Here is a 27,684-nt window from a genome sequence, read left to right as displayed (position 1 = left end):
GGGGAAAGAGGCCAAGAGGCCAGGATAGGGGGTGGGTGGCTCCTGGCCCTTTGGGAAATGGGGCACTGGGTGGGGATCCCAAAAGGGCTTCCGTCTCACCAGCCCTGGGCCATCTGGAGCTGCCTCTCCCAACCTCTTCTCCATTTGAGTTCTTTCTGTCTGGCTTCGACTCTCTGAGTTCATCTCTACCCATGTCTTCAAGTTTCTAACCCTCTGGGACATTGAGCCAAATACTCACTCAGCCCCTGTCTCCTGAGCAGCCCCTGCATGCCAGACTGAGGTCCACCCATGAACAAAACGGACAAGGACTCCTGGCAATGCTGCAGTCCTCATAGAACTCATATTCCTTGAGGGCAGAACTGAGCTGAATTGCTCACTTCTGTAACCTGGCACCTAACGAACCAGAGGTTTTGGAGCCCTTAGGCTGGTTTCAGGGTACAGGGGGAAAACAGCGTTCTGAGGCTTATTTTGATTATTTGCTTTTTGTATTGCACACATGGATGTGATATATATGGCAACGCACTTCTTCTGCAATCTTTCAAGGTTGGCTTACAACCCTTTTAATTCTAGATATGCCTCTTTACTCCAGATAGGTCTTTACTGTAGTGTTTGGTCCCTTTTACAAACTAGATTAATTAAGTCTCTTCAAACATTTTCAATCTACATTTCTATTTCTTAAAGGATTTTATTTATTTATTTGAGAGAGAGAGCAAGAGATCGCACAAGGAGGAGTAGGGGCAGAGGGAAAAGGAGATTCACTGCTAAGTAGGGAGCTCAACATGGGGCTCAACCTCAGAACCCTGGGAAGATGACCCGAGTCAAAGGCAGATGCTTAACCAGCTGAGCCACCCAGTTGCCCCTGACACATTCATTCTCTTCTGGAAGCCCTTCAGTTTTTAGACAGACCTCCCAGAACATTTAGGTAAATTTATGCATCTAGACATACTACATTTGTAAATATGATCAACATGATATTCTTTTAAGTATCTCAACATGGACTATAAATTTGGTATGATGTCAACTTAAAAACCTTCAGCAGGAGCGCCTGGGTGGCTCAGCGGGTTAAAGCCTCTGCCTTCGGCTCAGGTCATGATCCCAGGGTCCTGGGATCGAGCCCCGAATTGGGCTCTCTGCTCAGCAGGGAGCCTGCTTCCTCCTCTCTCTCTGCCTGCCTCTCTGCCTACTTGTGATCTCTGCCTGTCAAATAAATAAATAAAATCTTTAAAAAAAAAAAAACCTTCAGCATTTCAAGCTGAAGTCAGGAGATGGTTTCTGTAATGCATAAAATTCTCTTAGACATACAAGCACCTTAACATGCAGACAGTCTGCTTTAAAAAAAAAAAAAAAAGATTCGGGGTACCTGGGTGGCTCAGTCTTTAGGCGTCTGCCTTTGGCTCAGGTCATGATCCCAGGGTCCTGGGATCGAGCCCCGCATCGGGCTCTCTGCTCAGCAGGGAGCCTGCTTCCCGTCCCCTCTCTCTGCCTGCCTCTCTGCTTACTTGTGATCTCTGTCTGTCAAATGAATAAATAAATAATTCTTCAAAAAATAAAAAATTTAAAAAATAAAAAATCTGTAAAAAAAAAAAAAAAGATTCATGTTAAGCCTTTAAACATGAAAGGTACCAGAATTGAACTAAAGCTACCCTATAACCAAGCAGTCAGGAACTGAGACTCTGGTACCAATCTCCTAACATTCAACCTCCAGCTTGGCCATCTGCTCTCTGTGAAACTTTGGGCAAACCATGGAGCCTCTCTGTGTCTTGGTTTCCCCATCCCTAACATCAGAACAATAATGGTACTTAGTTCACAGGTGTGCTATGAGATTAAATGAGTTAATAGATAAAACCCTTAGCACCTATGAGATTAAATGAGTTAATAGATAAAACCCTTAGACCAGTGCCTGTCATGTATTAAGTAAGTGTTACTCATTGTATCCATTGAAGAAGATAATTCTCTCTTAATGAATTGAAGTTGATTTTGCTCTGGACATTCATTGACTGGTTCCTCCTGGTGACTCTGGTGCATTTCATGGCCCTATTTATCATTCAAAATCTTTAGAAGGGATTGGTCAAGGCGGGCCATTCACATGACTGAGTATTTCCACATACACATAAAGATCCGCCACTCCCTCCCATCATGTGTCTTGATTAACTTTCACCTTGCTTTGGTTCTTAAGACATGTGCTTTTTCTCCAAATCTGAAGATCTTTGCAACCGAGGGACTTTGTTCTTTTAAAATGCTCCCTCTGGGGACGCCTGGGTGGCTCAGTTGGTTGAGCAGCTGCCTTTGGCTCAGGTCATGATCCCAGCATCCTGGGATCGAGTCCCACATCGGGCTCCTTGCTCAGCAGGGAGCCTGCTTCTCCCTCTGCCTCTGCCTGCCATTCTGTCTGCCTGTGCTCGCTCTCCCCCCCCCCCCGATAAATAAATAAAATCTTTAAAAAATAAAAAAGAACAGTAAAATGCTCCCTCTGTCTTCCGACCACATAACTCTCCCATCACAGAATGACACACCATTGACTTTGAACATCTAGCTGTTTCTCTGTTTAATGAAGTCCGATTTCATTCTAAGCTGTGCTGGGCAAAATAAGGTTGCAATAAATATCAAAACAAATGAATTGTTGTTTCTGATTCTCCCTCTTTTCCTGAATATTTCTCTGTTCTTAAATCCAACCTCCATGTAGGGCCATCTTTTCCCTCTCTCTCTCTCTCTCTTTCTCTCTTTCTGGGAGCTCCTAACTGTCCCACTTGCTTTGCTGGGAGGACCCCTGGCTTAGAGGTTATTTTGCCTTCCTCACAGAAGATGCAGGAAAGGTTGTAGAGAAAAAGGCTTCTCTGAGGACAGGGACAGTCCTGGGACTTGAGATAGAGGCATGTACATCAGTTAGGGATCATGCATGGTGCTCGTCTGTGGAAGCAGCCCAGAGAGCATGCAGAAGCCTAACCCACATTTCTCTGGGGACATCCCATCTCTCCTCTTTCCTACCCATTGCTGTCCCCCTCAAATGGGCTGCAGCAGGATCTTTCTAGTGTGCAGATCTGAGCCTGTAGCTCTTTCTAGGCCACATGTTTCTTCCTGGCACTCAAGGTCAACATGATCTTCCAGTAACCTACGCTTCCAGCCATGCCACCCACTTCTCCCACCTCAAACTCCAGCTTCACCATTCTGGATGATTCACCATCTCTGGGGCACACCAGGTGTTCTCACACCCCCATGACTTTCTATAGGTTGTCCCTTTTATGACAATGAACATCATCCACCCAACCCTCTCCATACAGTGACCTCCAATGCAGCCTCCTTCTCCAGACTGCCTGGCCCCAGCTCATCCCTCTTCTTTTCCTGCACCATCACTTTGACCTCCTCTCTGGCCTCCGGTCTCTCTCCTCTGGTCCATCCCCTACAAGGTCTCAGTGCTGCTCTTGTTCACAAGCCTTCCATGGCTCCCCACTGACCTCAGGAGAAAGTTTTATTCTCTCAGTCTGGGATCTGTGGTCCTTTGGGATCTGGCCCCAGCTCTGCTCTCCCACCTTCTCTCCCACCCCCTACCCACATACAGTGGTCTCCCAGCCTTCTCCCCTCACTTCTTTCACTGCTACAAAAGGAGTTTGGGGGAAAGAGCCACCAGGAAGTCTAGTCCAAGGTGGAGTACTCACAGATGTCTTCCTGGAGGGGAGGAGAAATGAAATTGGGCTATAAAAGGGAACAAAGAACGTCTAGACTTGAGAGAGGCTGAAGTGGGATAAAAGCAAAAAAGCACTTCTAAGAATAAAATCCACTCTTTATTGCTTAAGCAAGTGTGCCAGGCACCGTTGTATGTGTTTCACGTTTCGGAAATCTTGAATCCTCCCCAAAACAACCACTGCCCTGTGAGGAATATACTCTTATTATCCTTACTTTACAGATGAGATCTGCACAGTGAAGGGAGGCCCTTCCCAAGGGTACACAACTAGCAGAGGGCAGAGCTGGGATTCCAACTCAGGTTTTGCCTGACTCGTGACCACTCCTCTGTAGGAAGAAGTCGAACCCACTGAATAACCAAGGAGGGAGAGATGCTTGGAAGGGGTATTCCTGTATTCTCCTACCGGTGGGGTAAGACTTTAGCCCACATCCTCACTTGTCCCCAGTGATGCAAGGATGGGGCTGGGGTAAAACCAGGGTGAATTTGTACTGTCATGTCACTGCTTTTATTAAGCATTAAGGGTTGGGTCTAGGCAGGTGGGGGGAAGGCAAAGTCTTGGTCAGGGGTATTGTGGAGCCAGCAAGTGGGGGCCACAGGTCAAGAGTTGGATGTCACATGTCAGGATTAGTTGCCCTGAATGGTTTTTCGGATCCAGCGGCCATATCTGCAGACATCGGTGTAGACCCCTGGCTTCTCCTTGGATCCACAAGGAACATTACCCCATGACACAAGGCCTCGGAGACGGTCTCCACACACCAGCGGACCCCCGGAATCACCCTGTGGGAAACAGGGAGAGAATCAGATACAGAAATACACAGAGAGAAAAAGACAGAATGACAGGGCCGCCTAGCCGGCTCACTCTGTAGAGCATGTGACCTTGATCTTGGGGTTGTAGGGTGTAGAGATTACTTAAAAATAAAATCTTTGAGAAAGAAAGAAACACAGGGAAACAGAAGGACACACAGAGACATGTAGAGAAGGAGAGGGAGAGAAACTCAGAGATGGATAGCCTTGGGGACAAAGAGGCAGATAGACACACACACAGTCACAGACGGAAATGGAGAGTGTGAGGGAGACTCAGAAATGTGGAGAAATAGAGAGAACATCAAGATCCAGAAAGGCGGGGAGAAAAGAAGAGAAAAAGAATAGAGATTAGGAACAGAGACTGAGAGCTCTGTCTTGGTCACCCTGCTTGGTGGGGACCCTGCCTCTCCCTCTCCTTCTGCTGCTCCCACTGCTTGTGCTTTCACTCTGTCAAATAAATTGATAAAATCTTTAAAAGAAGAAGGAGGAGGAAGAGGAGGAGGCAGACTGAGAGTTATGGAGAGAGGTGGAAGTGCAGAGTGAAGAGGAGACAGAGAGAAATATATATGTATATTATACACATAATATCTATATATACATACATACATACAATAAAATATATTGTGTGCATGGTTTTACATTTCATTACTTATGCATTATTTCTATAAATCTATTCATATAATAGTTATGTTTATATATGTAAATATACATATAAAGAGGCAAGAGTAGAGAGAAAGGCATCTAAAGAGAGAATGGCACTCCAGTTGCAAGATGGGTAAGTGCCAGGGGTGTAATGCACAGCATAGTGACTATTGTCGACACCGCTGTGTGATGTCTAGGAAGCTTGTTAAGATAGTGCATCCTAAGAGCTCTCATCACAAGGAGGCAAAATTTTTCTTTTCAGTTTCTTTGTTTTGCTTCCCCTTCTTATTGAATCCACAGGTGATGTTGGGTGCTAACTGGGCTGACTATGGTGATCATTCCACACCTACGGAATTACATCCTGCTCTATACCTGAAACTTCTACACTGATGTATGTGTGCTGACTGTATCTCCACAAAACTGGGGAGAGAAAAGATAGCTTCAGAAATGGGACTTGTCTGCTAGTCTTTTCTCTGTGTCCAAGTTGCTCTGTAACACTGTTCTGGGCTCCGTCTTGAGCTCTGTTCTCCCTCTTGACTGGTCTCTTCATGTCCCTCAGTGGACTGGAGTAAATTTGGGCATAAATAGGAGACACCCAGTGGATGAAGTGGAAACAAAAAAACAAAAACAAAAACAAAAAAAACCAAGATAAAGGAGGCATTTGGGAGTGGGGATGGAGCCCTGTCTCTCCCCAGCTGTGGTCCCCCACCTCCAAAACTTGGTCAGGTCTAAACAGGACAGCCCCTGTTTGAGGAAGGATGGTCCCCTCACACCGTCTGCCTCCTTACAGTGTCTCTCTGGTTCTTGATCTCTGTATCACCCTCCTTGTCTCTGCATGTCCTGTCTCTGCTGGCTGTCTTTATATCTCTGCCTGTTCCTTGCTGTGTCTCCGAGTGGCCAGCTGAGACTCTCTCCCTGGGATTCTCTCCCAGCATGTCTCTGCAAAGCTCTGTTTTGGTCTGTGAGTTTCTCTCTCCCCATCTCTGACCTCAGCTATGTAGCCCGAAGGTCCTGGTGGCCTCACCTGGCAGGAATCCTTCCCGTACTTCTCATCCCCGGCACACACCATGTTCTGGGTGATCTGGTTGGGGTAGGCACGCTCACACTCCTCACGGGACACCAGATGGATGTATGCACATTGGATGGTGTTAGGGAAACCACCTACAGAGAGAGAAGGGCCAGGCTCACTTCACAGTCTGTCCTTCCCAGGTCCTCCCCAGCAATCTTCCAATCTCGTTAAGTCCTCTCTCCCCTACTGGTCTCTATTCCCCACTGGTTTCCTTCTTCTTATTTGTCTTTCATTCATAAAAACCCATTTCCATTGGCCCTGGCTCCTGATTGGTCCCTCTTTACATTATCCTTTCCTCCCATTGGCCTGCCTTTCTCATTAATTGTCCCTTCTCCACTAGGCCTCGTTTCTTATTGGTTTGCCCTTTCTATTAGGTCCTGCCTCTACTTGTCTTTTTCACTAGTCCCACCTTCTTCAGTAGTCGCAGCTCACCTCTAGTCTCTCTTCAATTAGTCCCTCCTCCACCCTTTCATTCTGCATTGGACCCTTCTTTTCTGTTGGTTCATCCTGATAGGTCAACACTTGACCATTGGTTCTTTTCTAACCGGTCGCATTATCCCCCATTGGCCCTCCCTTCTTATTGGTCCTTAATCCAAAGGTCCACCTCCCCCTCATTGGTCCTATCCTAAATGAACCCACCCTCCACTATACATTCTCCCTTCCTATTGGCCCTTCATTCAATAGTCCATCTTCCTTTTTTGGCCCTTCACTCACCGACCTATCTTCCGGGGTTCCTACTGACCTTCTAGACTTGTTCTTACACCAGTCCTTCTTCTACTGACTCCTGTTGATCACTGATCTTTCCTCAATTGGTTCCTCCCCATTATCTCACTCCACTCCACTTGTACTCACAATTTGTATCTTTCAGCTGGCTGCCCTGTTTTATTGATTTCTCTTCTTCCATTAGTCCCTCCTCCATTATTGCTTTTTAGTCGTCTGTGCATACTGATTGGTCCGCTTCCATCACTGGCCTCCCCCCACCCCCGCTTTTTTTGGCCTCCTTCTTGATTAGCATCTCCCCACTGACACTCCCTCTTCACTGATCCTTCATCTTACGGCCTATCTCTCCATACCATTCACCTGTGGGGCTACTTTCTCCACTGGCTGTTCACTCCTTCACTCAACTCCCATATTTGCCAACCCTCCCCACTGACACACTGCCCCACTGGCCCTCACCATTAGCCCACCTAATGGGCTAAGCTTCGGCCTGCTTCCCCATCACCCTCCCCCTACTGACCGTCTGCTGTCTTGCCCCAGCCTAGGATGTGGCAGCTGGCATGGTTGGCCCAGCAATCTTCCTCCAGGGGGAGGGGCTGGATGCGTTCAGAGAATCTGGCGGGTCTAGCCAGGCGCAACAGCATGATGTCCTGGTCATGAGTGGCAGCATTGTAGCCAGGGTGGACCACAGCCCGGACAACAGAGCTCTGCTCTTGGAAACTCTCCCTTTGCTGAAGGTTGTGCTTTCCCAGGTAAACCTGAAGATTCCTGGGAAAGAAGAGAGCTGGGTCTTACCTGGAGTCCTTGGGCTGCCACTGAGACTCGGGAAAGGGCTGTGATGGGAGATGGGGGTAGCCTGGTGGTACCACAAGCTATCTGGTCTGTTCCTCTCACAGTCTTCCCAGCTCAGGAAAGGACAACTCCATCCTTGCAGAATAACCTTGGAGACTATTCTTGACTCTCTTTGTTTCAAGCTGCGCAGAAGTCTTTTTTGGCTCTCCAAGGTATATCCAGGATGTGATCACTTCTCACCTCCCTCACTGCTACCATTTTGGTCTGGAGCCATCATCTCTTACTGGGATTATGGCAGTAGGCACCCCACCAGACTCCTTTTTCTGTGTTTGCCCCTCCACAATTTACCCTCCACAAAACAACCAGAGAAATTTTAACAACATAAAATATCCCACCTCCTCCTGTCTCTCCTCGGCTCAGAACCCTCCAATGACTCCCATCTTACTCAGAGTAAAAGTTGAAGTTTTCACTCTGGCCCACAAGGTCCTGCACATCCTACCCCCATCACCTCTCAAATATTACCTTCTCCCACTCTCTCCTTCTCTCCTTCTGCTCCAGGCACACTGGCTACCCTGCCTTTCCTTGAAACAACAGTCATCCTCTCATCTCAGGGCCCTTGCTCTGGCTCTTCCTTCTGCCAGCAACTCTTTCTCCCACATATCTGCATGACTTCCTCCCCCACCTCCTTCAAGATGTCACCTTCTCTGTGAGGCCTTCTCTGATGATCAAATTAAAATGCAAATACCTACCCTAACAGGCAAGTCCTTTCTTCCTGTTTTTTTTTTTTTTTTGTCATCCAAGAATCTACCATCACCATCAGATATACTATCTATGTATTGTTAAATATTTACTGATTTTATTGTCTCTCTTCCTACCATAGCAACACTGTCCAATAGAACTTCCTCAGTCATGCAGCTGTTTGATACAGTGGACACTAGACACTACTGCTACTGAGCACTTGTCCTTTGGCTCCTGGATTTGTCATCTCATTGTATTTTCCTTAATGTAAATTTAATTGGCCATTTTTGTCTATCATATTAGGTGGCACAGCTCTAGAATATCAAGGTGGGATTTTTGTTTTGTTCAGATACAGCATCCTCAGTGTCTCATCTATGTCTATCATATTTACAATAAATGTCCAACAAATATTTGTGAAATGGATCAAAGAGTCAGTCCCTTGCTCAAAATTCTCCCATGGCTCCCCGTTGCCCTTGGAATAAAACTCGTTCCACCATCCCCTGTCTCATTGTCAACAGGTAACTTTCTTAGAACACTCCAGACAGTTTCATCCTCAGGGACTTTGTCTTTGCATTTCTTCTGCTGTGAATGTTTGTCCCCCTTCTTCATTTGTCTACCCTTTCTCATTTTCCATGCTTCAGCTTGGACTTCATCTCATCAGAAGGTCCCTCCTGACACCCTCCTCCATTCAAAGTAGGTATCTCTGTTCTTTTCTCTCAGGGAGCCATCCCTATTCTTTTCCTTCACTGGACTTGGGGTAATTCGTAATTATATGATTTTTCGAGGGCTTGTTTGTTAAAGAATTATCATTCTGTGCCTTTTTGCTTCTGTGCTCCTAAGGTCAGAGGCTCTGTGTATTTCTCTCACCTACTACAGAATCCCCACTGCCTACCTCAAATCTGGCACTGAGCAGATGCTTTGATCAATGTGCACCAGATGGACGAATGAGAGAATGTCGGGAGTGATGTCAAGTGTGGGGGAGACCATCCTGGGGTCCTTGAGTCCATACCCTTGCAGGATTAACCCCTCCTCCCACAGTAGGAAGTGGCACCTGTTGGTTTCCAAACACTTCAATTGCCACTTACTGCTTCCCTGAGCCTCAGTATCCTCATCTGCAAAATGGGACCAGGATTCCCTTGTTGTGAAGTTTCCAGGAAATGTATATTAACTGCTTAACTCAGCACCTGGCTGGTAGTTAGCACTGAACAAAATGGCAACTGTTAACCTAACTAGTGATCATTAGTTCTCTGAGGATTAGTCCTAGTCCCTCTATGCTTTTCAACCTATGCTTGCTTTTTAGATGATCTCATCCCGTCCTGTGTTTAAATACCACTTATTTGTGGATGACCCCTTAATGTTTCCCTCCAGGTCTGACTTCTCCTCTGAGCACCAGGAGCTTACTCTCATGCTTCATTGACATCTCCCTGGTATCTCAGACTCACCTTGGCTAGAACAAAATGTCTGACCCTCCTCCGCCCATGTCCATACTGGTTCTATTTCCCTTTCCTTTGGATCAGAAAGACACAACAGAACATCCATTTGTTTGAGTCAAATACCCAGAGGTTGGTCAGCTCTGCTTCTTCCATCCCACATCACTGAATCCCGCTGGTCTCAAAATATCTCCCAAGGTTTTCAACTATCCTCCATCTCCTGGTCCAAACCATCATCCTAGGTCATTCTTCGTGCATCCCTTCCTTCATCTCCCCTTGCCCAGCCCACTTTCCACGTGGTGGTCAAGATGCTCTTAAAGACTGGGTGGCTCAGTCATTAAGCATCTGCCTTCAGCTCAGGCCATGATCCCAGGGTCTTGGGATCGTGTCCCACATCAGGTTCCATGCTCAACGAGAAGCCTGCTTCTCTCTCTGCCTGCCACTCCCCCTGCTTGTGTTCTGTTTCTGTCTCTGTCTCTGTCTTTATCTCTCTCTCCCTCTCTCTCTCTCTCTGACAAATAAATAAATAAATAAAATCTTTTTAAAAATGTAAGTCAGATCCTGCTGCTTCCCCGACTGAAATTTTCCACTGGCTCCCTACCTCACTTAGATTGAAATCCATCACTCCATTGCTGTCTACAGGGTCCTGCCCCATCTGATTCCCCAGTTACAAGGTCAGTCCATAAAAGCAGAAATTGTGCTTGTTTTCTTCACTGCTGTATCTGCAGGGTCTCAAACAGGGCCTGGCAGATAGGTAATGCTCAGTTAAGTACTGGCCAGGTGAACCTCGTTATCAGATGGCCTTGGTTTGGGACAGAGGGATGTAGGTGTCTCTTCGTGCCTGAAATCTGTAAGACACCCCCAGGGTCTCATTGCAATCAGGCCTCATTCATGGAGTGGAGACTCACGGTTTTTTGCAGTGGGCAGCGGTGAGGACCCATAGCGGGTGAATGAGGACCCCTCCGCAGAGCAAGTGGCCTGACATGTAGAGGGCAGCTTGGTAGGGGTGAGACGTCTGCTCACAGGGTCCACCATGCAACACCTTATTCTGCTCCTCGGCCCAGGCTGAGAGAGGAAGGGTCTGAGTCAGGGAGAAGGAGACACCAGGCGAATCCCCCAAGGTGAACCCCAATGCCATCCCAGTGTTCTAGGTCATCTCCACTCCACCCCATCCTCAATTTTTTCCCCACCTTCTAGACTCCCTCACACCTCCTTTCTGTCTGCACCCCCATCCCTAAACTAGCCTCCTGCTTCCTCCTCACTCCAAGCCCACCCTGCCTCCATACCTGTGTGAATCCCTACCCCAAGGTCCAAAGTTTCCCATCAGCAGCCCCTACCCGCCCCCCACCCAACCACCCCATTCCATCCCATCCCCTGTCTTCCCACCTGCAGCCATCAGGACCAGTGCCACAATCAGCGTCTTCATGCCCATTCCTGAGAAGGGAAACCAAATGCTCCACAGTCCCCCTCTCAAGTCCCCACCTCCTTCATTTCCCCCCTCTCCCCACCTGCATGCTTTCCTGACCCTTGACCTCCATCCTTCCCCTGGCCTCCTGTCACTCTAACCACATCTTCCATTCTGGGGTCCCATGAAGGCAGGTTAAGTAAGAACCCAGAACCACTCGTGGTGCTCTGTGGCTCACATTATGCATCTCTTATTTCTCTGGGCTCCAGCATGCCCGCCTGCCAGCAAGAGGGGATGGCCCAGGAAGAGTCCTGACCTTCTTCTCTCCCCCATGGGATTTTTCTTCTGTGCTCACTGTGTTGCTTTCCCCACATCTGGAGGTTCTGGGGTGCAGCATGATCTTACCTGCTGGGGGCCAGCTGCCTGAGGGTCCAGAGGACTCCTGGCCGAGGTGCTCTTGGGTTGGGATAGGGATAGCACGTGTCACAGGCAGAGAGACAAAGGAGCAAAGAGAATCAGAAAGGCAGGGAGTTATGGGGAGAGACCAGAAACTGAAAGCAGAGAGGATGCCCAGGAGCCAGAGCCGCAGAGACAGACAGCAGAAGATGTATGGGCTGTGGGGCCCAGGCAGACACCTGGGCTTCCTGGCCTCCCTGGAAGAGGCTGCTCTCCGTCCACAGACACTCCTGGTTCTTCCTTTTAACCCCTATCTCCCCAGGTCCCTGAGGCAGGAGGCTGCCCCACCCTTTCCTCCTCACCCAGACCTCCCACACACATTCCTTACTTCCCCATCTCCCCATGGTTTTACTCTTGGTGACCCCTGACTGGGCTTCCAGGGAGGGGAGCACTAGTCCCTGAGTGCACTGGGGATCTGGACTCCCGGGCCTGAAGAGAGGCGAGGCTAGGGGTCCAGAATCCAGGGTCTGAAGGAGGAGTCTAGAATTCTAGATCTTCAGGAGAAGGACCTGGGCACCTGCACTTTTGAGTCTAAAGAAAAGATGGGGGCTTGTTCTCAGTCCCTAGACTTCTACGTCCTTGAGCAAGGTGTCTGAAGACCAATACCCAGGCAAGTGACCAGTGCCCTCTGGCATGCAGGAATCCCCCCCACCTCTGTCTGTGAGCACTTTAGGCCTGCAGACTCTCACTCCTGGATGTGCTGCCTTCAGACACTGAAAACCAGGCAGCACGGGTCAGTGGGGTTGGGGTGATTCACGCACCTGCCCGTAAGTCCCTCTGTGGTTGCTGACGACCTCCGTGTCCCCACTGTAGACAGCAAGCCAGTGAGAAAGCATGTGTCACCAAGCTGGCTCCCGCCCCTGCCCTGGGCTGGGGCGCAGGCCCAGCGCTATGGGGAAAGGGGCCTCAGACAATCAGGCTTTGTCCGCCCCCAGGACCCAGTGCCATGCTCCCAGCAGCTCCGTTTCTCAACTTCTCTTCCGGGCAGGCAGGCAGCTATGTCAATAGCTTCCCTTTGTCCCTGTCTGACAGTCCTGTTGCTGTCCTTTCATTGTCCACCCACTTCTGCCAGATATCAGGACATTTGACCCTCCTGGTTCCCCTGCTCCTAGCCTGCCCACCTGTGAGATCTCACTGTCCACCTCTCTCCCTGGCCGTGGTGGAGCTGTCTCCATGTCTCCTCCCATGGCCCCTCCTGTTTTCCTGTGTTCATCTCAGGTTCTATTTGTGTCTCTGTCCCTCTTTCCCCATCTTTTTCTCTGTATCTCTCTCTGCTTTTCTTCCAGTTCTCTGAGTCTCTTGACATTCTCTACATCTTGGTTTGCTTATCCTCCCCTGGCTTCCCCTGCATTTCCATCAGAAGCCTGTGCCTCTGCCCAGAAGCAAGATAGCAGTGGGGAAGCCAGTGGGACACAGGAGGGTTTCCAATGAGATTCAACACCTAGGGAGAGGCTTGGAAATAAGCAGGAATACAAGAACACTTGAGAGTGATGTGGGAGTGTGAGATGGGGGCCCCAGCAGCTGTGGAGGGACCCAGGAGGATTTGAGGAGGTGCTTGTGAAGTTGGACCTTGAAAGCTGTGCCCAGTGTTGGGCGTTGGTGAGGAGAAGTGGGGCAAGAAAGCCTGGCATGTGGCAGCCGTGGGGAGGGAGAGGAGGATGGATGTGATGAGCATGGGGCATGAGGAGGAAAATGTGAGGAAGTCACTGAAGATAAGGACAACTGATATCAGTAATGTCCATCTCAGCACCAGCTCAGGCCTGGCACTGGGGGATGAAAATCAATATTTGGCATTCGACATACTCTCCGGTTGTTCCTCTGTCCCCAACTTCCCCCAGGTCCTTCATACCCATGTTCCCATTGAACTGGGCATCTTCTCAGAGCCCACCATCCTCCTGGACACCTAGCTGGATCCCTTACAGCCTGGCCCAGCCCTTCCTCTCCATCGCCATGACCCTAGCGCCAGCCCAGACCTGCTCCTCTCCCACCTGGACCATCACCTTGGGCTCTTCCCCTTTCTCTGTATCCTTCACCTGACCCCAGAGGGCCCTTCCTGCACCCAGAGCTGACTGTGCCCCTCTCCTGCTCGTAACACTGCCCTGGCTCCCCCATTACCCCTGCGACAAAGTCCCATCCCCTCAGCTGGCTGTTGGAAGACCTTCAGCATCCACAACATAGAAATATATTGCCAAATACAAATGCACTTTAAAATTTTCTAGTAGCCATTTTTTTTAAATAGTAAAAGGATGGGATGCCTGGGTGGCTCAGTTGGTTAAGCGTCTAACTCTTGATCTCACGACTCTTGATCTCAGGGTCGTGAGTTCAAATCCCATGTTGAGCTAACCCTAACCCTACTTAAAAAATAAGAAGAAAATAGTAAAAACAGAGACAGAAGTTCATCTTAGTATTTAATTTAGTCCAATACATCCAAAATTGCAATGTGAAACCAAAATAAGAACATATTAAAGATAGTTTGTCTTCTTATTTTGTGTGCAGTGAATGTTTGGAATCTGATATGCCTTCCCCTCACAGCACGTGTCAGCTGGAACTTGCCACATTCCACAAGTTAGGAGCCACCAAGGTGAGCAGCTGCCGCAGTGCACAGCCCAGCTCTGCCCACGGGTCTCGTGTTCCAGCTGCGAAGATTGCTTTCTCACCTCTGGGCCTCATCCATGCTATTCCCCCTCTCCAAATGCACTTCTCACCTTCTCCTGACCACAACTTGTCCTTCAAGTCTTTGCTTAGACATCATCTCCTTCTGGAAACCTTCCCTTGAACACCACCCAACTCCCACCCCCTGCAGTTGGGTTAGTCACTCTCTCACCCAAGTTCCCACAGCAGGTGCAACCCTCAAGTCACCCTGGACCGTGAGCATGTGGATTCATATCTATCTCTCCCACTGGGTGGTGAGCTCCTTGAGGATAGGCACTGAAGCTGACTCACCCTCCTGTGTCCCAGGTGCCATCACGGGACCTGGCCCAGAGGAAGCCTTAGGAAATGTTGGCCAAATGACTAAAATGTCTTCATTACACCCACTCCCATTTTACAAAAAAAGAACACTGAGATTCAGAGAAGGAAGTTAATTGCTCAATGTCCAACACCAGGAAATGGTGGGATCTTTTGGATTCGAACCCAGCTTCCAGCATGGAGATGGACATGGCCCATCTTTTGGCACTGCAGCTGGATGTCCCTTAGCATAATAGAGGATGGGAGGGTTTGGGAGGAGTTGTTGAGAGCCTCGTGGGAAAGGAGGGAGGTGATAGATGGCGAGGAACTCCACCTCTAAGAGCCTCTTAAGAGAGAATAAAGTGCCCAACTGCAGGCTTTTGTCAGTGTCCTTTTAGGTTTTGCTCCTGCCATGTACCACACATTATTATTTACAGGGATTTTCCCCCAAACTGACATGCTCCACAAAAGACTTCAATAAAAAAAAAATGTGTTATAAGAAAACTTTATGAGAGTGTAAGCAGGAAATAGTGCTGGAAATCACAGACGAAAAGAACCAATACTCACTGAAAGCTTATTCTATGTCAGGCAATGTTCTAGTACTCTCTGAATATTAAATTTATTTAACCTTCATAACAGACCTGGGAAATAGGTGCTACTTCTCTCACTTCAAGGATGAAGGAAGGGGAAAGGGGAAGTGATGTGCAAGTAGCTGACAGGTACCCGAAGTGGTGCTGGAATCCAAGAAGCCTAGTTCTGTAGTCAGTGTCTTTGACTACTATGTTGTACTGTCTGCCCCAAAAGAAAGGAAGTTATTTTTAAAAATCCAACAGAAGTGCTATCCCAAGTCATTGCAAACCAACCCACCTCCAGACTTGTATGCAGTAGCTGCCAAGAGGAAGGGCCAGGTGTCTCCAGGCTGATTTAGTACAATTGCATTGTACTAAAAGTAATTTGATTACTTTTTTGAACTTTAGATGAATATTGATTTGAGGTTGTTTGCTGGGGGAAGGGGAAGTTGATGGATCTTCACGGGGACAGATGACTAAAAACCCTTGACATTCCTTGACACTGATCTAGAGGCAAGAAGAGTCAAGGGTCTGGACCCATGAGTCTGAGGGGGGAGGTGCTGGGGGCAGGAAAGTTAGGTATGACGGAGGAGGGTCTAGGGTGTAGATTCCTATGTTTTGTGCCAGGAAGGGGCTTAGCCTCCTGTGTGCAGGGAGTTCGTGGCTGCAGGGTTTCTGCAATATGTGAAGGGATGGAGGAATGGAGAACTAGGAGAGACTTCTCAGGGAGATGAGATGAGGAGTGGAAGGATCTGGAGGACACTGGCTGAGAATTCTGAGGGAGAAACTGGAAAGACAGGCAGGAGGGTGATCCCTGGGCTGGAGAGGATCCCTCTGTCAGCAGCGTCTGAGGTGTGACTGCCCAGGGAGCCTTTGATGGCAGGAAGCCAAGAACATGGCCAGGCTCTGAGTCACAGGGGACTCCTCCTTCCTCCCTTCCAGAAGTCCCCTTCCCTGCCTTCTTTGAGAATAGGAGCCCACCGACCCAGATTTCCACCCCCATCTTCCCCTAGCACCCAGGATACTCTTTTCTCATTCTGGGTGGGCTCCTGTGGGACCCTGGTGTCCCATCCACCTGCCAGTCCTATCCTTCCTTAAAATATCCCTCTCTCCTGGTTTGCCACCTGTGAAAATCTCAGAACACTTTCGTATCCCTTTCCACCCCAATGAAACAGACTTATTTTCTCCTCCCTCACTCTTCCTTCTTCCCTTTTGACCTGCTCTTCCACTCTCCAACCCATTTTACAGATGAAGAAAACTGAAATCTGGGAAATGGATAGAAACAGGTCACTAGGCAGGAGATTCCTTCTCCCCAGCCTTAGATCTTCAGAGATTTTCCACTTTTGTTTTCAAGTTACAAAAGTACACATCTACAGAAACATAAATGAAAGGAAGGAGGCACCCCCAACTACCACCAAATGCAGTTCATATGTGTTAGTATTTCAGATTTTATTCTGTAAACATTTCATTTTGCACAGCAAGAGTTACACACACATTTGTATCTTTCTTTTTTCATGTTCCATGATAGAACAAACATTCTTGCATAGCACTAACAATTCTGCAAAGTTATTATCCTTAACAGCTTCCTAATATCCCGCCCCAAACAGGCCTATTGTTTACATAAACAATCCACTAATCTGGGACATGTTGAGTGTTTCCACTGTTTTGCTATGATAAATAATGTGATGAATTCAAACCTTGCTCTACACTTTGGATTTTTTTTCCCCTCTTTTTTTGAGTAGTATCTTCCTCAACTAGAGTCACAGGATCAACAAGTGTCTCAATCCACCTTGCAAAACGGCCTTCCGCAAAAATGGCACGATTTACAGTTCCATTAGTTGAGAGTGCTGGTTTCACTGCATCTCTACCAGCACTGAGGTTTTTGTGTTTCATGCTGGTTTTAAGTCTTTGCTAACTTGATTGGTTTACACACGTGTCGTATTGCTGAGGTTTAAATTTGTCCTTGAGGAAAGGTAAAGTCAAATATGATTACAGTTCATCACGTCCTTATTTCTGTGAATTTCTGGTTGAGGGTGTATGGATGGAGAGGTGGGAGGCATGCAGAGATCAGCGATGCTTTCTCATGGTCTCCTTTATCCATTTGACATACTTGCAGACTTGGGTATAGACACCTGGGTCATTGGGTTGGCCACAAGGAAAAGTTCCCCAGGACACCAAGCCTTGCAGGGTACCTTTGCACATCAGTGGTCCTCCTGAGTCACCCTGGAGAAAAAAGAGCAAATTAGTTTCAGTTTCAGAGCAAGCACCACAGACAGACCTGTCTACTGTCGGAAGTTAATCACGTCTTTGTGGGCAGACCATGGACTTCCACCCTGGCCAATGGGAAAGATTCATGGTCTCTGGGGGCCAATGGGAGAACAGGAGTTAGTGTTGTCATGGAGAGAACAAACCTGCTCTCTGAAGAGTTGGGCTTGAGCCCGGGTCAATGGGACCAATCACTGGGAAGGAGGTGGAGCTTCTGGGGGGTCAGAGCCCCATTTACTTTTCACCTTTAAGGACTTGGCGCCAAGCCAGAGGGAGAAGGAGTGTTATCTCCAGAGACTGGGTACATGACCTTTGCACATGAAAGGTGGGGAAAGACTGGCCCTGGAAAGCAGGGCAGGACAGGTGATATAATTCAAAAACCACAATGCAAAATGAATATGCGGCCACTGTATTCAAAAAATTATTAAGAGATTCAAGACAGCAACAGAAGTGCGCTAACTCCTTTGTGTGGGACTCCCCGAGTGTGAAGTCCTATGCCACTGCGCAGCTTGCATATTCATGAAGCCGGCCCTCACCAGGGAAAAAAGGGGAGCCGCACCGCCCATTCTCTAGAACGGACATCCCTGTCCCATTCCGCCCCAATATCTCACACACACCGTCCCACCTCCCCTGAAGGCTGGAGGGGTACATGTGAGCAAAGAGAGTGGGATACTGAAAGAAGGGTGGAGAGGAGAAGGCAAGAGGAAGAGGGCGAGAGAGAAGCAGAAATGCAGGGGGCGAAGAAGGAGCAGAGTTGGACACAGGCGGAGACCGGGCAGAGAGAGAGAGAGAGAGAGAGAGAGAGAGAGAGATCGATCCCACACAAAGAGAGGAAGACAATGTCGTTCAGATACAGAGAGGAGGTTAAAAAGATGAGGAAAGGGGGAACAAAGAGAAGGGGGAGAGATAGTTCCTTCCCTAAAACCAGGACTGGGATGAAGTGGAGGAGACATTAGTTCCAGGCACAAAGATTCAATAATTGCAGTAAATAATATTTTAATGCAATGATTGAGAAAACTCGGATTTAGTATGAGAAAGTCCATGATGAGCACGGTATCTCAACTTCAGATAAAGACAGTGTCAGGCAAGTGCTGTGCTGCACCATTACTGTAGCCTGAGGTAAATGAACAATTCAGTAAGACTGATGGCTCTTCATCGAAAATTCTGGCATTTTGTTCATCATGGACTTTTCACATGGATTTAATTTTTTTTTAATGTTTCATTAGTAGAATGTGATTTATCTTGGATCTACTTGAAGTTTGGGCTTGAAGCCAGTACCTCACTCACCTTCTGCCTGTCCTAACCCCATCTTTTCTGCCACCATTCTGCCCCATCCCCAGGGTCATGCCAGCCTCCTGGGCTCCCACTACTGCCCCAGAAAGAGAGCAGAGTAGAGAGAGTTAGGAAAACTGGCCTTGGGATGCAATGGGGGTACAAAAGAATTGCTCAGCACCAAGGTCAGGGGCCCAGATTGTTGATGGAGGGAAAGGCAGGGGATCTGGGGCTAGGGATGGGTGGAGTCTCACGTTGCAGGTGTTGGTCTTGGAGTTGGGGATGCCAGCACACAGCATGGATTTTCCCAGTAGGTCCTTGTAAACCTTCTTGCAATCCTGGGAGGAGATGAGCTTGACATCCGTGCACATGAGCTTTGATGGAAAGGTCACTGGGGGGGGGGGAGGTCAGTCAGAGGCCTGGGCCAGCAGCCCCTTGAGTGCTGATGGACAGAGGAAGAGCCTTGGACCCCAAAGTGAGAGGGGACTGGAGGCTCAACACTCAAGTCATGATATGGGGTCTGACTCCTGGTCTCCAGGGTCTGAGGGGGGGGAGCTGGGAGCCAGGGTCCCAGAGGCAGCCTCACCATCAGGGCTGGTGGTGGTGCCCCAGCCAGAAACAGTGCATGTGGTCCCAGGGGGTTCACAGCGAGAGGGCAGGTTGACTTTCCTCACATTCGATGATAGCCTGGCTCGTCTACTTAGCTTCACAAGCATGAGGTCATTAACATGAGTCTGAGTGGAGTAGCCGGGGTGGCGGAATGACTTTGTGGCACGGATCTTCTGGGATCTATTGTCACCCAGCTGATCACTGCCTATGTGCACGTTGTATTCACTGGAAGAACAGAGTGACATTTAGAGAGAAACACTATGATTGGGAGAAGGGACAGGGACCTCGAGGGAGGAGGACAGAGACCCAGAGAGAGGACTGTAGTGTCCCTGCCACATACCTCATCAGGCAGTGGGCGGCAGTGAGCACCCACTGTTCATTGACCAGCACACCTCCACAGTGGAGCTGATCGCCCTTGAGCAGGGCCACCTGCCAGGGGTGAGAGCCTCTTGTACATGGGACTCCATCAATAATCTTCTCCCCACTCTTGTCACCTTGGGTTGGATAGAGATAAGGAAGAAAACATGGGTAGCAAGCATCAAGCGGGCTGAAGAAGCAGCCAATGGATTTGGTGACTAAGATGGAAAGAGACAGAGAGGCATGAGAAATGCAGAGGCAGAAGCGAGGAACAGTGCAGAGAAAGTGGGACATGGAGATGGAGAGAGACAGAGGGAGCCTGGTCATAAACCAGGAGGAATATCGTGCTTGAAGGCAACTCCAGAAGCTGATAGGAATGACAATGAGTGCAGGAGATAGTCTGGAGGCCAGATGACCCTGGGAGTCAGAAGGAAGCAGGAAGAAAGGGGGCAGGGAGTAGAAGAGTCTTGCCTTCCCTGGGAGGAAGCTGCTGCAGGAGGAGGGTCCTGACCCAGGAAGTCCTTGGAGAGAGGGGGCCCTGGCAAGGGTCAGTGTGGACAGTGGGAGGCCCCAGAGGTGAAGTCAAACCTCCCAGTCCAGCCCTCACCTTCTTGGCCAGCAGATCGCAGGACTAAGGTTAGTAGCAGGAACTGCAGGGACAAGAGAAGGGATCCTGCCATGGTGACCTCTCTGAGCCTCTCCTGGGGCTGCCAGGCAGAGCAAGGGTCTCTCCTGCGTGGGCTGGTAAGGACAAAGAGTTCAGGAAGCAGGAGTCCAAGCCCCCATCCCTCCTCCACCAGACCCAAGGGTCTGGGCCCCAGCCCAGACCAGCAGACCTAAAAGTCCAAATCCTCAGTTCCTCCCCAACTTAGACCCAGGAGGCCAGGCCTCCAGACCTCCTTTTCCCTTGGGACTCAGAAATGTGGGTTCCCATCTCTCCTCATCCACAAGTCTAGATTCTCAGTTCCTTTCTCCCTAACAGACCTCAAATTCCTGACCTCCAGTCCCTCATCTCTCACAACCAGGATTCCAACGCCTCTCTCTCCTTTCAGAAGCAGGAGCAAGCTTCATCCCCCACCGAATAAGGCCCCTTCTCACCTCCGGAGGGTCTGATGTGATCTCGGCTCCACTCTCAATTGGGAGCCAAGCGTGTCCAGCCCTGTGGAGGGCGGCCCTCTTATACAACCCCCGCCCCCACGCCCGCCCCCAGCGCCCTCGGGTGCGGGAGGAGCCGGCTCTGAGACGCCCCCAACCTGCACTCGCAGTTATCTCGAAGCCCTGAGGCAGCGAAAGCAATTGGCCGCACTCAATTCTTGCTCCACCCTTCCTCTCTAGGCCGGGGTCGGGCGGTACCCAGCTAGTTCGCTCCGCCCATTCTGGCCCTAAGTCTGGTGGCTGCTGCAGATGAAACCAGGTGTTGGCTCCTAGGGGGGCCGTGGGAGCAAGAGTCAAGGAACTGCAGAGCTCAGGGAATGGCCTCGTCTGGGGCCATTTTCTTGTCCTCATTCCCTCTCAGGGGTGGCCTACACCCTATACCCTAATTCAGACCGGCTTGTGGGAATTTGTCCAGGCTGGATCCCCACAGTGTCTTTGGGCCTGAACCCACTCCCAGACCTAATATAGGGATATGAATTCAAAAGAGAGCGCTTTCCCTAATCCCACTGTACCAAACGCTCACTATTATCAATTTAGTCTGCATTCTCATATTATACACAGATTTTTACCATGTTATGTTTATAACAAAGAACTCTCTATTTTAGCATTATGTAACAGAACTTTTTTTCTCTGTAAAATACCTTTGACAAATTTTCCTCCTAGTATCTTTAGAAAAGTTCCCCTTCCTTCCCAAGGATTACATAGTATTCCATTCTATGGTTGAACCATGCTTTGTGTACTGTGTTTCAAACTGGTGTATTTTGGATAGTTTTCATTGTAATAAAGCTGGAATGAACGTCTTTGTACATTCCTCTTTGTTCCTCTGCTTTTTTCAAGTATTCACGGAGCATTTACTCTGCCAGAAACTGTTCTACTCCTGGGGACACAGCAAGCAGTCAATAAAGCAGACAAAAATTCCTTCACAGAGGCTCTCCTACTGGGTGGAGGCCATGAAATACAAAAATAAGTACATAAAATATATTGTTTGTTAGGTGGTGGGAAGTGCTATGGAGAAAAATAAAAGCGGGAATAGAGATAGGGAGTTATTGGGTCCTTCGACTCTCAGAGATCCCTGAGGTTATAATATTTGGAATGATGACTGGAAGGATTCCACATGAAGGTAACATTTGAGCAAAATCTTGAAGGAGGTGGCAAATGGATCCATGTAATTATCTGGGTCGTGAGTTCCAGGCAAAGCAAACGGCAGGTAAATTAGGCAAGGGGTGTGACTAGAATGTTCTAACAGGGAGGAAATTTGAGTGGAGATGAATGAGCAAGGGAAACAAAGGCGGGCCATGAGATCAGAGACATAACAGGACTCCAAGAACAAAGAGTCTTGAAGATCAATGTAGGCCTTCAGCTTTTAGTAAGATGGGACATTGTCTGATTATTATTTGGAGGCAAATTCCTAAAAGTGGAATTGACCCCCACTTCTAAATCAGATCTCCAAAATGTAATAGGTTCCTCAGCTATCAGCCCAAATCTTATCTCAAGGCTGACCCAAACCCAGTTCTACCTTTGTTCCATAATCTGACCCATACTAGGCATTATTGTTGCTTGCCCAGGCATTCACTCCTTCTGCCTTTCTGTGAACACCCTGGTTTTGCTTGGATGATCTTTTGTCCTTATCTTGATGATAAATTTTATTGCCCCAAACAGGAAACCCATATTCTTCTTGCCAGTGATTGGTTTAGAAATGGACATGAGGGACAATAAGGAGTGAGAGGAAGATCACTGGGGAGACACCTGAAGAATTCTTTTTTCTTCTGTCCGATGATGTCCCCGATGTAAGTTATGGAGCTGTGGCAACCCTCCAGGAACCATGGAGCAAAGTGGCTGGCAGACGAAGCCAAAACAGTGAAGGTGGCCAGAGACATGGAGGTAATTGGGGTCTTTGGTGAGGTCTCTGAGCTAGCGAATTAACCAACTATAGATGCCTATTCATCTCAAGACGTCTTTGGGTTTCCTATCTGATTCAGAGTATTTGGTTCCTAGAGCCAAAATCTTCCTTACTAAGACCTCAATAGTTAAATTCAAATCTGATCCTAAACCATGAATCCAAACCAATTCTAACTTGAATCTGTATCTTGAAACCACAGTAATCAACAAACCACTCCAATCCAACTAGAGAACTACTCTCCCCAGACTCCCTCCCACACCGTCTTTCAGATCCAATCCTTTATATACTTAAGAAATACATATTGAGCACCAGCTATATTCCAGGCTGGGCTAGATGCTGAGGATACAATGGTACACAAACCTGGACAGAATCCCTTCTCTCAGGGCGCTGACAGGGCAGGGCAAAAGATAGGTAAATAATTCATAAGCAAATGTAAAATTACAATATAATGTGTGCTGTAAGGATAGGCACAGGGTATTATGAAAGCACTTCCTGGAGAGTTGGACCCAGGAGTTGACAACAGGATAAGAGTTGAAAGAGCAGTAAATATTAACTAGAATAAAATGGGAGGAGACTGGAGAGTATATCTTTTAGAAGAAATAGCATGTACAAAAGTCCTGAAATGGGGCTTATGGATAGAGCTCAGAGACTGAGGGTTGACTAGAACCAGACAATGAAGATCTATGTGAGTTTGACTTTATCCTGTGGATGATGGTGAACCACTTGGACTCTAGTCAGAAGAGTGACATAACAAGATTTGTATCTGCAAAATGTCACACTACATGCTATATGAAGGGTAGATTTTAAGGGGTTTTGGACCCATAAGGAGACCATTGCTAGGTCACTTAGATAAGGCCATTTAGGATGTGGAGATAGCAGTAAGTGGATGGATTCAGTATGTGCTTAGGAAAGAGAATCAACAGGCCTTGGGATGGATTAAATGTAGGATGTGGTAAGGGAGTCAGATGTTAAAAGACTTCAAGGTCTGTTGAGGATGGTGGTGCCATGGTGGTGCCATTCATTGAGAAGACCTGTTCAGATATGATCAAGTGCTTGTGAGGGGTGAGAAAGACCTCAGTCTCTGGCTTCAAGCATAATTCTAACTCTAGTCCTTACTGTGACACAGTTCTCAACACCAGTCTTGACACAAGTCCAAGTCTTAACCTGAAACCTCAATTCATACCCAAACCTAACTCTTAACTCTGCTTTATCCTTGCCCAAGTCTAATTTATACCTCAGCCTGGAACCTATTTCTTGACTAAGTCTTTGACTCCAAATGTCAGCACGAGCTATAACTCACACCTCAACCAACATTAAACCTTGACCCAAACTCTGAATCCCTAAATATAAATCAAACTCATTCTTGACCCAAAAGTGAATGTCACCATAGCCTCAGTCCCAAACTTGACCTATGCACAACTCAAACCATATGTCCATCACAAACTATAATAATATTCCAGGAAGCCCACACTGACATCCTCCCTATGAGTTCTCCACAACTCACCCCAATCCTAACATTCTGACTCCAGTTCCAGCTCTATCTCATCTCCAACACAATTTCTACCTGAAATTTCATATTCACTTCTAGGTCCTACTCTTTCCCCATCCCATCTTCATTTTCCCAACTCCACACCCCACCTTGACCCTTCACTTCACACAAACTCTAAAATAAATTCTACCAAATGACACCATACTAACATTGACCGCATACTGACTAAATCCAAGCTAAGTTTCCAAAATTTACTCTCATTAAATCCAAAATGAGACCCCAGAACTCAGGCTCCTGACTGCACCAATTCCACAGGAAGTCCCTGGCCTTGAGGGGTGTCAATCTTCCTGACTTGGGCTCCCAAATGAAGTAGAGGTAGACCCCAGTTTACCTGACTTCATAGCCCCACGAGTCAGTAATCTGTATCTTTCCCTCTCAGCTTCATAAAGAGAGGAATTTTATCAAGACTTCCAGTTTGTTATCTTCTGCCTGAATCTCTATCCCTGGACTCCCTCTTCAGCCCCCTGCCTCATCAGCCTTCTATCAGAAAGAGGAAGGGAGCTACACTCCTCGGGAGCCTTGTTGTTCATTCTAACAAACCCAGAACTTCTCCTCTGCTGTGTTCTGCATATCTATCTCTCTGTGTTCTTAATTATTTAATCTGATTTTGTTGCTAAACACTTCTTTATGAGCAGAAGGAACGAGTCTGGTGTTCATTGGTGTTTTCTTTAACACCCAGCCCAGACCAGGGAACATAGGAGGTACTTAAATAAATACTAGTTTGCAAACCACTGTCATCCACAGATTTGGCAACCTTAGACTCGGTCTTTCCTTGATCTCTGCACCAATCAGCCATGGGGTGTGAGCAAAAGAACTTGGTCTCACAAGTCAGACCAACCCAAGTGTGAATCCTAATTGCTCACCCTGTGATTTCAGGTTAAGTGACTTCATTTTTCTGAGCTTCATTTTGCCCCTCTTTAAAGTGAGTAATGGGGCATCTTGGTGGCTCAGTTGGTTGGGTGTCTGCCTTTGGCTCAGGTCATGATCTTGAGGTTCTGGGAGCAGACACCACATTGATATTCCTGCTTGGGGGGGAATCTGCTTCTTCCTCGCCCTCTGCCACTTCCCCCAACTTGTGTGCGTGCTCTCTTTCTCTCTCTCCCTCTAATAAATAAAATCTTTAAAAAAATAAAGTAGGGGAGAGAAAAATTTACTCCTGAAGGTAAATGGGAGATAAGATAAAATTATGAAAATAAAGTGAATGTACACATAGCATACCCTGAATTAATATTAGTTCCCCTTACCCCATCATCCAGAATGAAGCAGCTTCCATTTCTTGTATGGCTGCTGTGTGATGTGTAAGGCGCTTCTCAGAACTCATCTCTTTTCCTCATATGGGTCCAAGTAAGGACTGTCTTCCCCATTATATAGATAAGAAAATGGAGTTTTAAAAGAGGTGCAATCACTTGAGCAAAGTCATATAGCTAAGGAATCAGAAGAGGCAGAATTCAAATGCTGAGGATTGCCCTTGTTATCATGGTTTTACAGATTCACACCCTGAGAAGAAAATTTCCCAGGGACACTGCCACACATCCTTGAAGTCTCATATGGCTCAGAATGGATTTGGAACCCTCTGGGCCTATTAATGATGCATACCCCCTTATTGGTGAGACTGCCAAACACCAGCCCTCCTGTGCCCTTTGAGTTTAGCACCAGCACCTGTTCTGAAGTCCCACACAGATACCCAGCCTCATAACTCCCTCGCCCTCAAACCTGTGTCCTGAACCATTGCCTGATGACTCATCCTCCACCTCATGATCACACCTGAGACCTGGCATCTGCTTATCCTGCCAGCTGCGCCTTGCCCTGAGGGATCCTGGACACTCTGACCCTGGAACCTCCTGACTCTGCCCCTTGGGTTCTGAAGGCCCATTGTTTCTAACTTCCTGGATTCCCTTCCCTCTTCTTTCAAGAACAGCTCTCCACTTCTGGGAAGCTGCTCTTTCATTTTGCGTAGTTCTGGTGAAAATGTCAATCATACTTCTCCAGTCCCTCCCACCTGGACACCCAACCATTGGGACTGACCCAGGCCAAGCCAACAAAAGCATTGCTTCCTCCTTGACAACAAAGATTGAACCAAGCAGGGGGCGGGGCTCAGTTCACACTGAACCAATCACAGTTCTTCTCTGGGAGTAATATCAAGATGCCAGGAGAATGGAGATCTTTGTTTCTGCTGTGTTTGTTTAATTGGATGTGTCAGTAGCTGCTATGTTCCTTCCATCTGAAAAAGTCTGTTTACAGAGGCTAGAATGAGATCCATAGAAGAGGGAAAGAAACAAGCAAAATGAGAAACAACTCACACACATCAAAAAGAAAAACAGAGGCAGAGAGAAGTAGGCAGAGTGACAGAAAGTGTCAGCAGAGAGAGAGCAAGAGCATGTGTGAGAGCTGATTGGCTTAAGTCACCATTTCAAGTACTTGAGACTCTGGTACCTGTGTCATATCCTGACATCAGGAACCATCCCCATAACCTTCCTAGGCACCTAAGCCAGCCATCCCCTCTTGCATATAAGCCAGCTCTAACTGGGGCTCTGACATTGCTATCCAAAAGTTCCCTAAGTAGATTCTTCCAGCTTTTGTCCATGCCTGGTGTTGTGATTTCCTCCCAGATTCCACAGACAACAATCCTATCCCTGAATTTCTGGTTGACTTTGGACCAGTCTCTTCCCCCACCTTGACCTCAGCCACATCCATCCTTAATACTATAACTCAATCTTCAAGTGTTCTCTGTTTTTTTTTTTCCCAATTGGGGACATTTAAATATCACCTGGATATTGAATGATATTAAGGAATTATTGCTAACTCTGTAAGGTGTTGATAATGTAAGGTGTTTATGTCTTAAAATAACCTATATTTTAGAACTGGAGTTGGCAAAATTTTCTCAAAGAAGAGCCAAATAGGAGGGCACATATTGCATGGAGCACTGGGTGTGGTGCATAAACAATGAATTCTGGAACACTGAAAAGAAATTTTAAAAAAGAAAAAAAGAAAAAGAAAAATCAAATAATTCACGGGTGCCTGGTTGGCTCAATAGGTGGAGCAAGGAACTCTTGATCTTAGAGTTGTGGGTTCAAGCCCCATGTTGGATGTAAAGATTACTTAAAAATAAAATAATTGAAAAAAATTTAAAAATCAGGAAATAAAGAGCCAAGTAGCATATACTTTAGGCTTTGCAGCCCATGAGATAAAATTGAGGATATTATGTACTTACAACACAGAGAAAAACTGGAAAATAAATTTCCAATTTTAATTGATGAAACCTAAAATACAATAATAATTGTTTGTTACCAATTTTTGTCCTACAGGTCTATTAATGACAGAATGGAATTA

General features: G+C 47.5%; 2 protein-coding genes across 4 annotated transcripts; both read right to left on the bottom strand.

The window, feature by feature from the left end:
- Nucleotides 1-4,157: 4,157 nt before the first annotated feature.
- LOC131817590 (kallikrein-6) lies at nucleotides 4,158-12,599 on the bottom strand. Of its 3 annotated transcripts, XM_059151136.1 has the most exons (7): nucleotides 12,494-12,566; nucleotides 11,682-11,732; nucleotides 11,258-11,305; nucleotides 10,780-10,936; nucleotides 7,432-7,679; nucleotides 6,150-6,286; nucleotides 4,158-4,456 (listed from the first exon to the last, which is right to left on the bottom strand). In XM_059151136.1, exons 3-7 carry the CDS (start codon nucleotides 11,301-11,303, stop codon nucleotides 4,304-4,306), a joined length of 741 nt encoding a protein of 246 aa, XP_059007119.1. In that variant the 5' UTR covers nucleotides 11,304-11,305; nucleotides 11,682-11,732; nucleotides 12,494-12,566; the 3' UTR covers nucleotides 4,158-4,303. The 3 variants fall into 3 exon arrangements, with proteins under 3 accessions (XP_059007119.1, XP_059007117.1, XP_059007118.1); XM_059151134.1 differs by lacking the exon at nucleotides 11,682-11,732 and having other exon boundaries at nucleotides 12,498-12,599; XM_059151135.1 differs by lacking the exon at nucleotides 11,682-11,732 and having other exon boundaries at nucleotides 12,494-12,594.
- A 4,091-nt stretch (nucleotides 12,600-16,690) lies between these two features.
- On the bottom strand, nucleotides 16,691-20,487 carry KLK7 (kallikrein related peptidase 7). The gene is made up of 5 exons (XM_059151132.1): nucleotides 20,358-20,487; nucleotides 19,734-19,887; nucleotides 19,371-19,618; nucleotides 19,039-19,175; nucleotides 16,691-17,470 (listed from the first exon to the last, which is right to left on the bottom strand). The coding sequence occupies exons 1-5, from the start codon at nucleotides 20,428-20,430 to the stop codon at nucleotides 17,315-17,317; spliced, it is 768 nt and encodes a 255-aa protein (XP_059007115.1). The 5' UTR covers nucleotides 20,431-20,487; the 3' UTR covers nucleotides 16,691-17,314.
- Between the last annotated feature and the right edge of the window lie 7,197 nt (nucleotides 20,488-27,684).

The sequence above is a fragment of the Mustela lutreola genome, chromosome 16, assembly GCF_030435805.1.
Source record: "Mustela lutreola isolate mMusLut2 chromosome 16, mMusLut2.pri, whole genome shotgun sequence".
NCBI classification, from domain to species: domain Eukaryota; kingdom Metazoa; phylum Chordata; class Mammalia; order Carnivora; family Mustelidae; genus Mustela; species Mustela lutreola.
Note: the sequence above shows the minus strand (reverse complement) of the source record. Positions and strands in the feature narration are given on the sequence as shown.